This window comes from Danio rerio, chromosome 11, assembly GCF_049306965.1.
Source record: "Danio rerio strain Tuebingen ecotype United States chromosome 11, GRCz12tu, whole genome shotgun sequence".
Lineage (NCBI taxonomy): Eukaryota > Metazoa > Chordata > Actinopteri > Cypriniformes > Danionidae > Danio > Danio rerio.
Genome location: NC_133186.1, coordinates 25387087 through 25400504, shown reverse-complemented (window position 1 = coordinate 25400504; position 13418 = coordinate 25387087). Strand labels below are relative to the sequence as shown.

The following is a 13418-nucleotide window of genomic DNA, read 5'->3' as shown; positions in this document are numbered from 1 at the left end:
GTGCAAGTATGTGCGTGTGAGCATACAGTAGGTGGGAGAGATGTGTGAGAGAGAGTTTGTACTTTAAATTCTGTTAACACACTGTTGATGACCAACATTGGTAAAATGAAATGTTTTCACACGTTTACAGATAAAAATATAATACTACTTCATATCAAGCAAAGCAAACATCAAGCAAAAGCTTTACATTATTAAAATAAACATACTGTATACATTTATTTAAAACTTGTGACTTAAAGAGATGTAAAAAGAGCTTACTATATTTGTATATTTAAATTGGAGACATTTTAAGGGCTCCCATTTTAGTATCCACAAATACAGTATACTGTACAAAAATAAAATAAATAAAGATAAAATATGGATGAAATAATGTTTTTTTTTTTTTCATTAAGTACAACCAATATGTTTATAAAATCGAATTACTATTCTGGCCTGCACTTATTCAAATATATCATATATATGTTTTCAGAATAAGTGATCACACAAAATTATATTATACCACATTTTAAACAACTAAAAAACTTGTTTCTGGCAAAGGGATATATCCTAGTGATTAGAGGTTTAGTGGCAAAGAATACAAGTAGTCAAATTTAAATATATTTTGTAGCTTCACTGTGATCCTTAATTGGGTACTTTAAAGTAACATTATATCAAAATGAGTTCTGTTAAATACTGTATGCCAGACAATCTTGACATTGAATGACATTTTTAGCAGTCATCTGTCATTTAGCAGTCATCTGTAAATCGGACACTGTAAAACCCCAAAAGTTGAGGTAGTTCAAAAACTAATCCTGGTGAGTACTGTGAACCTAATCTATTTGAGTAAACAAAGCAATTTGAGCACATAAAAACCCAATAACTGAAGAGAACCCAAACCAACTGAGTACTATAAAACCCAATAAGGTAAGGTAACTCAAACCGTTTAAGGAAGGCGATTGCTACAAACCATTTGAGTTACAAAACTAATCTATGTTAAAGTAAAAAGATATTTAATGAACTCATTACCTTCAACTCTTTTCAAATAAGTAGAATTCACTTACAGTAAATTTTGAGTTTACTTATTTTATTTAAAATTTATTATTATTTAATGAAGTTGACTTTTGGGTTTTACAGTGTAGTAAAAAATATGCAATATTTAGATTTTAATTAAATTTAATTTATGAGGTCACTTTGTGAAGTTCATGAATAAATAATTACAGATTTATTGCTTCGATGCTTGAAAATCCCCTTGCATATTTGTTCCCTCTAGCATAAATAATAAGTTATATATGACCTATTATAATACAGCAGGATAATAGTTCAGTTTTGATCATCAAAATGGCACAAAATATTATTATCCAGAAAAAAATATTTTAATTCTGAATTATTTTTATTATATTTATTATATTAACTTTTATCATTTTTAACATTTATCAATGTAATTAAATGGGAATATGCACTAAAATGGATTTTTAAAGGTTATATTCATGTACAAATTTCAACATTTGAAGTGTACATTATCTTTGAATGAGCAGGATACAGTGTTTTATCTTTAATGTTATTTAAAACTGGTGATGCTCAACCACAACTTTCCACTGCGCTGATGCTAATCACTGAGCACTTCCGTGCTTGTTCTTTTAAGAGAGGGCTTGATGACTAACTTGATTATACTATTTAAGATCATTAAAAAGAGGAATTAGGAAGTTAATGAAATAATGTCTGATTTCAACATGTGGAATATACAATCTGTATTCTTTATCACACTCTGCATGTTTCTTTTCAATGTGGCAGGTAAGACACGTGGCACAGCTTCTTTTTAAATCAGGGCAGATACATTTTTGTTGCTATATGTATTTAATTTTTTTATATAAAAATAAAGTAGTAATAATAATAGTAGTAGCAGGAATAATAAAACCAATACTACTACAAAAATAATAATGGTTAGAATATTACAAAATGAAAAATGCTATGCAATGCAGGTTAGATTGATTAAAACAGATCTTTATAATACTCCTGTTACTTAATTTTTAAGATCTGAATAGTTTTGATATAAAAAAAACAGATTTGTATAGTAAAAATAGTAATTCTAACATGTGGAATAATAAAATGTAAGATTCAAACTATTTCTGTGACTAACATCAGCTAAAACATGTAAGGGGTTAATGCGAATGATGCTCGAAAAGAATCTGTGACATGAAATTTATAACATTATTTTGCACAATTAGCCTAAATCAATTTGTTTTAATGCTAATTAAATGTTTTGTTTCCTGCAGATAACAAACTTGTAAATGGGAATTCAACCACTGGAGACATAACATGGTAACATTTTATTTTATGTAACATATATTTATTTAATTTACTTAATTTTTTTTCTCGGTGATTTACATTATTATTTTTACTGCTTTTTCAGCCTTTGACTTTTACATTGTGTAATATCTTGTAATATGTTATAAGTTGGCTAAATACTTTACAAGTATTACTTTACTTTTCTTGATGTTTTCACTGTGTATTATTTTCTGCTTTGTTTTAGTAATGTTCTTCATCCATTGGTGTACGCTATCATCTGCTTCCTCGCTGCTGTCATTCTCATTCTCCTATTAATTCTGTATAAAATCATCTCCATGCAAAATCGTGAGTACATCACTGTATCATTTGCATGAATCCTTTACAAACTGCTTTTATTTCTTCAGCCTATAATGGAAAGAAAACATCCCACAAACTGTACACGTTTAAGTCGCACATCAATTTATACACTGAGCTATAAATCACCAGTTCAGCAACTTTTATAGATTACACATCGCAGATTTATTCATATATTCTGTATTTTTTGTAAAGAGAATGAAGCTCTTATACCTATAGTTTGCTCTTTATATGCATTTATTTTAAATAAATAAATAAATATATTTTAAATTATATAATTTTATTAATATAATTTATTATTTTTTTTTATGGGTGTTTAAAAATATATTTTTGAATTGGATTGAAATGAAGGGATAAAATAGATTCTTAAAATACCATTTTACTTTAATACTGTATGTTAACAAATTAACCTGACTTCATGTGATTTTTATGGTAAAATGTATGCAAATTAGTGCACATTTAATTAAAGAATGCCTAATTTGCATATTAATACATTTATTTTCAAGAAATATTGTAGTAATAAATGTTTGAAGTTCTTCTTTATATAATCAATCAACCGAGCATGGTGACAACTGTTATTTCATTTTACCATAGCACATATCAGTGTCTTTTTAAATTAGTCAGACAGTAAATAGCTTTCAACAGTCCTATTTATATTTTTATGTTTTAATTCAGGCGTCAAAAAAGACAATATCCACATGGCCAGCGACACAGGAGAATCGACATCTTTACATAATGCTTTGTGTACAAGTCTTGCTCCAACCTCATGCGACGACGGTAAAAAAAACACAGACATCATCATACAGTACAATAAGTCTTACTGTTCATCTGCTGAGGGATTCACGCTAAATTTTGCCCTTGTCACCAATTAGGAGCAGATAATTCATCCTCTACTAGTTCAGGGACTCCTGAAGGCTCGGTAAGTCATCCGAAAACCATTAACTTTCTCCCTCACACACCTGAAAGGCATTTGTTACTTCTTCCAGATGCGTTACGGGCCATTTCAAAGGTGTCGCAATTCTTTACTCGAGGTATTTGTTTCATATGGGATTTTGTTTTTGTTTGTCAGATTTCCAGTAGATCTCAGCGGTACGTGAGTATTCCAGAGTGCTCGAAAACATCCGACTACATCAATGTTTCAGAAGGGGTTTCCTCTGGACGAGTGGACTTTAAGAATAAAACAACACGCATAGACTATGTGAACAATAAAGAGTCCCAAAGGAAGAAGGTCAGTGGAAAAGGTCAAGCGAGATGTGCTGACGCTACAAGCGTTAGCAGCGACGCGAGTGACGAGTCTGCTGTCAATTACTCCAAGGTTGTTTTTACCAAAGCGAAGAAGTAACATGTCATTGGTAGCTTTTGTAAAAATGGATCATTTAGCTTGAAATGAAAATTCTGTCATCATTTATTCACATGTATGTTATTATAAAAGCTGTATGGCTTGCTTTTCTTTGTGGAGTTTTTGGGGGTTTTGCTATAAATTAAATGGTCACTGCAGTGTTCATTTAGTATCACTGAGTAACGTTTGTAGCTCTTTAATATTTAGATTTTGTTTCTATTTTTAACTTTTGAAGTTTGGTTGTAATTCGTTATATAGTTTTTAAAAAGTATTTATGTTTTATTTATACTCTAGTTTGACATACATACACACTGGGTATTCATCTTTTGTAGGGACTTCCCATAGACGTAATGATTTTTAAACTGTGTATTCTGTACTTCGTATTCCCCAAGCCTAACCCTAAACACAAACTTCACAGAAAATATTCTGCAGTTTTACATTTTCAAAATACTACATTATATCAAGATTTATGAGTTGTTTCCCTCATGGGAAAAATATTAAATAAATAAACAGTCACCTAAGTTCAAAAATGCTATTGCTACTTGGTGCCCACATGATAAATACCAGGATCACACACAGTTGTTCATCTGTCATATAAACTAAAGAAAATGAATGTTTTTTTTTTTTTAGAAAAGGGCTGAAAAAAATGTGTTTAATTAAAATAATAACAATTATTGTACTTTTATTGTCTTATTAATCATTAACAGCTCTCTCTTACAGAGACATAGGCCTGTATTTTTAATATAGCTATCATTTTCATATAATATTCACTCTGAAAAAAGTACTGAGCTCTCAACTACTCAAGATGTATTATGCATATGCACAATAATCATTTAAGGAAAGGAATTGCATTTGGTTATGCTTACACTTTAAAACCCAACAGTCAACTTTATCAAATAAAATGACAGGAGTTAACTTAAAATATACTGAAAGTAATTTTCTACTCATTTGAAAAGAGTTTTGAACTCAGTGTTGAAAGTAATGAGTTAATTAAATACCTCATTAACTCAACTTAAATTGAGTAAGTTCACAGGACTCATATGGATTAGTTTTTTTTAACTCAAACGGTTTGTGCAATCTGTTTCCTCAAATGGTTTAATTTGCCTTAACTTATTGGGTTTTACAGTACTCAGTTGGCTTGAGTTCTCTTCATTTATTGGGTTTTACTGTGCTCAAATTGCTTCGTTTACTCAAATGGATTAAGTTCACAGTACTCATTAGCATTTGTTTTTGAACTTAAATGGTTTTTACCTTAACTTTTTGGGTTTTACACTGTATAAATTACCTATATTTTTAAAATATAAAGTGACAAAGTCCTCAAGGATTGTGGCTCTTCAAATTTGAGCTCCTTGAAATAGACTTGGGAAAGGACCCTTGATATACAAATCACAGATGATCAATGGAAGGAAGCTGTATTTAATGTTGCAGTTGCAATGTTCCTAAGTGCATGTACAGTAATAAAGTAAAAGCAATGCAACTAAAAATTCTACATCAAGCTCACATCTCTCTCTCATGGAGGCACCAGTTTTAAGAGGAGTTGTCACAATGTGTCTGAAATGTAAAACAGAGGAAGGAGACCTTGCTCATTGTTTCTGGCTTTGCATGGAAATTCTGGGCCATGATTAAACAAGAAATTAATTCTATTTTAACTATTAATATTGGTTGTGACCCAAAGCATATGTTCCTTGGGATATATGATGAGATGAATATGAACAAAAAATAAATAAATAAATGAATAAACAAAAAAATAAATAAAAATAAATAAATAAATAAAAAACACTTGGCAAGTTCCTGACATTTTGTGCAAGAAAAGGTATTCTCCTGAACTGAATAACAGAAAAAACTCCTACAAAGTCTTTATGGCACAGGGCAAAACTTGAATATGTACCACTGGATGACTTAAATTGTGCTTTACATGGCAAAGATGTTTTATTTCTTGAGATGTGAGATCCATTTTTGTTGCATATGGGTTTTAACATAACATCCATACTTACCAGAGGATTTATTTAATGAGGTCAGATCTTGTGAAGGTTTGTGGTGTATGAATTTGCAATTTCTCTATTTTTATTAACCCTTTTTTTCTTAAAATTTTTGTTTAATTCAATTATTATTTTTATTATTATTACAATTTATTTTTCCTCCCCCCACCTTGTCCTGTTCACTTATTTGTTGTTATATCTGTATTGCCTGAACAATGTATAATACAAAATAATAATGATAATAATGCCAAATGTGAAATATCAGAAGTCTCTAGTGTATGATGCAAAGAAAATTCATAGATATTCAGTTGAAGTCAGAATTATCAGCCCCCTTGAGTTTTTAGCCCCTGTGTTGATTTTTTTTCACCAATTTCTGTTTAATAGATAGATTGTTTTCAACACATTTCTAAACATAATAGTTTTAATAACTCATTTCTAATAACTCATTTAATTTATCTTTGCCATGATGACAGTAAATAATATTTTAGATATTATTACATAAATATTATAGACATACTGTAAACATTTCTTTGCTCGGTTAAACATCATTTGGGAAATATTTAAAAAAGAAAAAAAATCAAAGGGGGCTAATAATTATATATAGGCAACACATAGAATGCAAACATCTTTCTAAGGGAATGCAAAAGTATTTTTAGAATACCACCCGCATTTCTCCCCACCACGACAACTTTTGTGGGCCTTCGTACTCCCCCTATAACATTTAATAGACGTTTATATATATTATATTATTTTTATTTTTTCAAGGTTACACAAACACAGAATAAGAAGCATAGTGTATTTTCAAGCACATGTTTTAGTGCATTTTTCAGATCATAAAACACCACATCCTGACAGGAAGTAACCAGATGGGTCTGAACGTCTAACAGTAATAAATATCTTTTTAAACTGAAGTCACTGTAGTATAATAACAAACTTGTGCCTTCATCACTATTGACACTTGAATTTCTGCTGTCAAGAATAATTTCTCGAATATGGCTGAAGGAAAGGCATAAAGCATTTCCAATATTATGTAATGCGGATCCAGAAAGGAGCGGTTATAAAAGAACACTTTTACAAACAACATTGATGCCTAATTGGGTTTGGTGTGATTTGTAATAAACAATATTTATGTCCTTCATCAGAAATGCCAAAATGATTGGATTATAGGATTTGATTATCTTGCACCGCCAATGTCCCACCACTTGGTGGTATCGATAGTTATGCATGTTGGATTTAAAAGCGACATACAGTATAAAGGCCTCTTTGAATGTGAACTCTTTTTGTGCCTTCTTTGGCTAACTCTATTATACTTCTCAACATGAGCCAATGCCAGGAGCACAATAAACGAAAATAGATGATATAATAATACATTTAAAGCCAGAAGCTTTTTGATGTGAATTATACAACCCTGACCACACTTAGGAATATCTGATAAACCCAGACACTCAAAATAACCCAAAGCCAGCCTCTTTATTCTGATAAGACACAGATGTTTAAATAATTAGAGGAAACCTCGAGGTTCTTCTATTTTGAGTTAACTTTTCAATTGAATTGATTACAAAATTAGTTTTGTATTGCGCCACTCCTTTCAGGTACCACAAATAGAAAGCACTGAAATTCAGCCTCCTGAAAGCAGCGATTGTAGTTCAGTCGACTTTAAGTAGATGCGTTACATTTTCTTCATATTTCAAACTGTGTGTCAGAATATTTGAAGGAGACATTTATAGAAACACGCAAACACACACTGCCTGCATGTGGTTTTGTTTTGGCTTTAAAATCCAGTTCATTTTATGACAGATCAAGATGCTCAAGGGTTTTAGCAAATGCTGTTGCATTGCTCATATCCGGCAAATAAAGTACATCAATGGATGCCTTTTGCTGAGTACTGACACAAAATCCTCTTGTTATTCAGAGACAGACAGTTCTCAATAAAATCTAATTTCTTTTCTTTATAAAAATTGACACGTAATAAAACATCTAATTATAAAAAGTGCCTTTCCACACATAGTAAAAAGGGATTGACTGTTGCACAATGCACAAGGCAGCGATACAGAGAGGATTCCAGTCATTTTTGGCACATTCAAAGAGGTCTGGCATGTGAAATTTGGTGGTTTGGTTAAAGGACAAAAATCTCAACAAGCGCACACAAAACCTGTTTTCCAGACTGAAAATAAATGAATAAATAAATAAAATTCAACCTTACTGAATTGGTATGGCCTGAAACATCCCCCCCTCCCCTCCAATTATGGTTCTGTTTTATTCTCGTAATATAAACCAAATAGACGGTTAATCCGAGTGCTGCACTAAAAACCAGCTTTAGACCTAACATTTGTGATCATCAATGCATTGCTATAGGTTAGTGTCATCGAATTAAATGGTAAAACTTGTGATGTAAACAAGAGATGAAAGAAAAACATAAAAAGCAGCGAGAACCAAATGTTATAAGTCGTCATTAAATCGTCTTAATAAATCGAATGCTTAATACTGAATGCTTCAGTATGTCCTCATATCACAATGGCTTCACGATCAAATTAAGCGAAACAGGAATGCTTTAAATTTCTTACGAGCAATGAAAGGTTGATTGCCAAATCTTTGCATATGTAAACCTCTCTAGACTTATCGTCACACATTTATGACCTTTTATAGAGATTTTGGTCTTAAATCCTAAAGAATTTAGAGACGGATGGATTTTATGTTTGTTTTTAACGACAAGGTGTTTTCAATCTATTATTTGTTCATTTATGGATGCTGAGAAACAAGCGTGTGAGTTGAGTGGCAACTTAAATGTCCAGCTGCATAAAGAATTGGTGTCAACTATCGTCTTGAATTAGTACCGTTTGTTTGTGCATAACATCTAATCTTAATATGCGGCACGATGGCTTAGTGGTTAGCACTGTCACCTCACAGCAAGAAGATCACTGGTTCAAGTCCCGCCTGGGCCACCTGGTATTTCTGTATGGAGTTTGCGTCTTCTCTGTGTTGGCGTGGGTTTCCTTTGTGTCCTTTGGTTTCCCGCATAGTCTAAAGACATGCAGTATAATGTAGGTGAACTGAATGAACTAAAGTGTCCGTAGCGTATGAGTGTGTGCGATTGTGAAAGTGTATGGGTGTTTCGCAGTACTGGGTTGCGACTGGAAGGGCAGCCGCTGCGTAAAACATATGCCGGAATAGTCCACTGTGGCAACCACTTATAAATAATGGACTAAACCGAAGGAAAATGAACGAATGAATCTAATTTTAACATCAGTTTTTTTAATATAGATAGCACTCATTGCAAACTAGACCACACTACAGATTTCTCTCTCTCTCGGATTTATTTTTGTGTGTCTGTTTGTGGACCGACTGGCTTTTGTAAAATATGTTGTTTTAATCTTCATCTTGGTAATGTTTGCAACTCTGTCTCATTTCTATAGTAACAAAACAAATAAGAAGCAACTAATGTCAAATTCATGTCTTATTGAGAGACATAAGAGATAAAACATAATAAGAACTTAAAAAATAAAGTGCGTCAGTCCTGTACTATTTCCTTTCCCGGCATGACGCATCTTTCGAAATGTCATTGTCAAGGTTTAAATTTCTTTTAAACTGGATATTTCATTTTCTGTATGGGAAAATGAGTTTTACTCACCCTCATTTGACTTTGTAAGGACTTTTCAAGCTTAAAAAGAAACTTGCTAGTAATTTATTCAACCTCAAGTCATCTCCAAATTAAGGAGATGACTTAAATTAACATATTTTGCTAAAACTACACTGCAAAAAAATCCTGGTTACCTTAAATTTTTAAGCTAAATTAAATTAACCTTATGAGTCCATTGAACTTACAGTATGTCATGTTAAACTGACTTAAAACAGCTTGTATACCTTATACATTTAAGTTAGAACATGATAAACTTATTTTAATAAGTTCCAATAACCTAAAAACCTATGCTGTCAGGACTTACTAATCATATATTTTTTTGCAGTGTTTAGTTCTTTGTAATTCATGAAATTCATATCACTGACACTTTGAGATACATAAAAAAACACAGAAGCGAAGTAAAGTGAATCCCCATGATTCCTGATGATACATTGAGCATTAACATTATTTTCAACATTATTACATTTAAATGTCAATTGGGAAAATCCAGCCCTTGTCCACAAGCTTCTTCTTTTGTACATTTAATTTCTGATTTACCAAATATTTACTAATGCTTGTCACATTTATAAACTCTTCGTCAACACACCTTTTTACATTACAGAATCCATAAAACTTTAGTTTCAGTCTTTTACTCCATCACTGATCTGAGTTGGATTGTTCCTCTTCATGGCTTATCTTATTTCGCAAGCCCAACATCATAGAATCACATACAGTATGCTGATATATTTGCTCCTTTCAAGTACGAATGACTTTCAGGCACGTCTTTAAGTAAATTTGCTTTGAATTATTTTAAATGGTTCAGTTCAGTTGGATGAACTACTACATCCAGTTCTCCAAAATGAACTGGTTCAAATGATAGAACTGGACAATTTAATAGTGATTAAATATAAGAATGTTTTCAAATATTGTTTCGTTTCTTGCAAAGACCAATTGTTCTGCCAATCGTAAGCCCTCAGAGAATTGCCAGGAACCACGAGTTTTAAATTTGATTTCCCTGTAAATCTCTCACAATGATGGTTACCACTGGAGTATATAAATCAGCAGCTACTGTTAACTCACATCTCGAATGACCTGAGGGTGAAGAAATTATGATCACTTTGCCTTTTTTTTGGTGTGAACTTTTCCTATAACCTTATGTTATCATCGCCTTAAACACATAAACTTGACACTGATTTAAACACCAGTTAAACAATGCTTTATGCAGCCAGTTTTTTGCTTATATCTGGCAACACAGTGTTGTGAAGAAGTGTAAACCAATGTGATGTTATAACATGTCAAAACGATTGGCAATTGGCCAAGGCATACCGTACTGACAGCCAGGCCTACTGTAATCTCAAATGCCTCACTTCAATGTCTACAGTACATGTGCATGGGTCCATAAATCAGTAGTTAACCCAATGAGGTATATTCTGTGAGTATTTAATCACCCTTTACTTGTTAAAAACCTATTTGAGTATTTCTTTCTGTTTCGAAGAACTGACTTCCATTTTTTTTTTTCAAGTCAACGGGTGCCAGTAACCGGCATTCCTTAAAATATTTTGTGTTCAACAGTAGAAAGAAACTCAAAGTTTAAAACTAATTATAAGGTAATTTTCATGTTTGGGGGAACTATCCCTTCAAGTGAGTATGTATGGTGTCCCATTCATCATTTTAGCTTTCAGAAAGGTGGTCAATTGACTCTCAGTTAACACTACTGCAAGCTCCAAGCTGTTTTTTAACAGTCAAAGTGACATTATGTCAAGCAAAATTGCAGACTCACAGCAAGACCACAAGAGTTTCAACCTCAAAAGTGTGCCTGGTATTCACATATTTTGGAGTGTCACTGTAACATTGTGTATTCAGGGTGCATTCATTCCATGCCTTATTACCATAATTATGAGAGTCCAACTTGTAAAGAGTGTTCACATCCACACAGAACTTACACTTAGAAAAAAATATGTTTCTGAGCGCTACAACTTGTACCATTTCTATGACAGATTTGTTCAAGTGATAAGTTTAAGCATTGATAATGTCCTCAGAGTGAACAGCTTCCTATAACAGATGTTGTACTAATAATGTTATATAAGAGGCTCAAATTATTATGTTATTGACAAAAAGCATAATAAAAAAAATAAATACACAAACATACAATACACATAATGGAGACCAAATATATAATTTGTGCTTCATTCATATTCAATGTCAGAGGCTGCTGTTACACAAAAAGTCCACAAATGAGACTCAAAGTAGCTTTAAAACTGTCCTTCTAACCATGTAGATTAAATGCAGATAGATATATTTTGACTGATAAGCCTGATGAACTGAGAATCAACACATTTATCTGTTCTTTAAGTCTTCTCATGCAACTTTATCCAGATAAATGTATATTTCAAAATATAATGCTGATTAGCTTAGCAATTTTTTACTATATATCATGACATACTGTATTCGTGCACATAATGTGCAAATCAATTTACAGAAGGAAGTTTTTTCCAGTACTGTGGTTCCTCACTATAATGCGGTTCATGTTTTTCAGCCTTTGTGTGTGTAATTTGACATCCTACAGTGCATTTTGTTCTCCATCCTAATCAGCGCTTTGTGTTTTGCATCCTGATTGGCTGTAGACCATTGTCAATCAATCTTCTCCTTTTCATGTTTCAATTACAGTACAGAATGCGTTCAGCTTGCCAAATTTACATAAACCTCCTATCGCATTTTTTCCCCACAATGTTGATGCAACATTCTGCACCTTTAAAGGCACCTGTGGTAAGCACCCAATAGGCAGAGGAAGATGCTAACCATGCCCAAAAAGTTGAACTTCTGGACATGCTAAAAGAAGGTAGAAGTTATGTGGCTGTAGGAGACCATTACGAAATAAATAAATGAAGATCAAATGGAGTTAATATATATTTAATAATATAATATTGGAGGTATTTTTCTACAAAAGTTTGAACTTAGAGAGTTTTTAAACAAGAGAGAAAAGTGTGAAAATGATAATGCCTGACTGTGAAAAGTGTATAAAGAGGGGTTTTACAGCCTTAAAACATCTATAATAAGTGAAAATAAGTAAATTAATTGTTTTAGTTTGAAGATGTGCTAAGCTAAAATCTCTTACTCTTTCCTTTTTCTTAGTCCCTGATTTATTAGTGGTCACCAAAGTGAAATGAACTACCAATTGCTCTGGCATATGTTGCATGAAGTGGATGCCCTTCCACCCACAATCCTGTTCTGGGAAACACTCAAATCTGTTACATCCTAATCAAAATATATTTAAATTCATAAATGTAGTTGTTCCTTTGAATGTGAAGTGATTCACTGCCCAAACAATACAACAACAACATTAATAATAATAATAATAAAGGGACTAAGCTGAAAAGAAAATGAATAAATGAATAAAGAAAATTAATAATTATAGTAATAATAGGGGTGGCTAGATGGTGCAGTGGGTAGCGTCTGACAGCAAGAAGGTCGCTGGTTCGAGTCCTGGCTGGGTCAGTTGGCATTTCTGTGTGGATATTGCATGTTCTCCCCGTGTTTGCATTGGTTTCCTCCAGGTGCTCCGGTTTCCCCCACAAGTCCAAAGACTTGCTCTATAGGCGAACTGGATAAGCTTAATTGTCCATGGTGTATGAGTGTATATCCTAGTTATCCAGGTTGTAGGTTGAGCATTGGGCTAACGACCCACATCGTAAAAATGAGATGTTATGAAACCCCAACATGGTGCTACTAAATCTCAACTTCGATATAAACTGTGCTGAGAGTAACTAATAATAAAAATAACAATAATAATTAAGATGATGATTGAATGCATTTTTATAATGTCTATAGACGTTGCAGCAACAGTTTTTGATATGGTGACAGCAAT

The 13418-nt window shown here is 32.4% G+C and overlaps 1 protein-coding gene across 1 annotated transcript; it reads left to right on the top strand.

Moving 5' to 3' along the window:
- The first annotated feature begins 1571 nt into the window (after positions 1-1571).
- On the top strand, positions 1572-5669 carry LOC101882091 (uncharacterized). Its single transcript, XM_068224235.2, has 6 exons — positions 1572-1770; positions 2253-2298; positions 2510-2610; positions 3295-3396; positions 3492-3538; positions 3689-5669. Exons 1-6 carry the CDS (start codon positions 1695-1697, stop codon positions 3959-3961), a joined length of 645 nt encoding a protein of 214 aa, XP_068080336.2. The 5' UTR covers positions 1572-1694; the 3' UTR covers positions 3962-5669.
- The last annotated feature ends 7749 nt before the right edge of the window (positions 5670-13418 follow it).

Bases quoted from the DNA above. Each gene is read 5' to 3' on its own strand.
- LOC101882091 (XM_068224235.2), top strand. From the start codon at position 1,695: ATGTCTGATTTCAACATGTGGAATATACAATCTGTATTCTTTATCACA. The intron at 2,299-2,509 runs GTAACATTTTAT...GCTTTGTTTTAG, and splicing joins ACCACTGGAGACATAACATG to TAATGTTCTTCATCCATTGG. The intron at 3,397-3,491 runs GTAAAAAAAACA...GTCACCAATTAG, and splicing joins TCCAACCTCATGCGACGACG to GAGCAGATAATTCATCCTCT.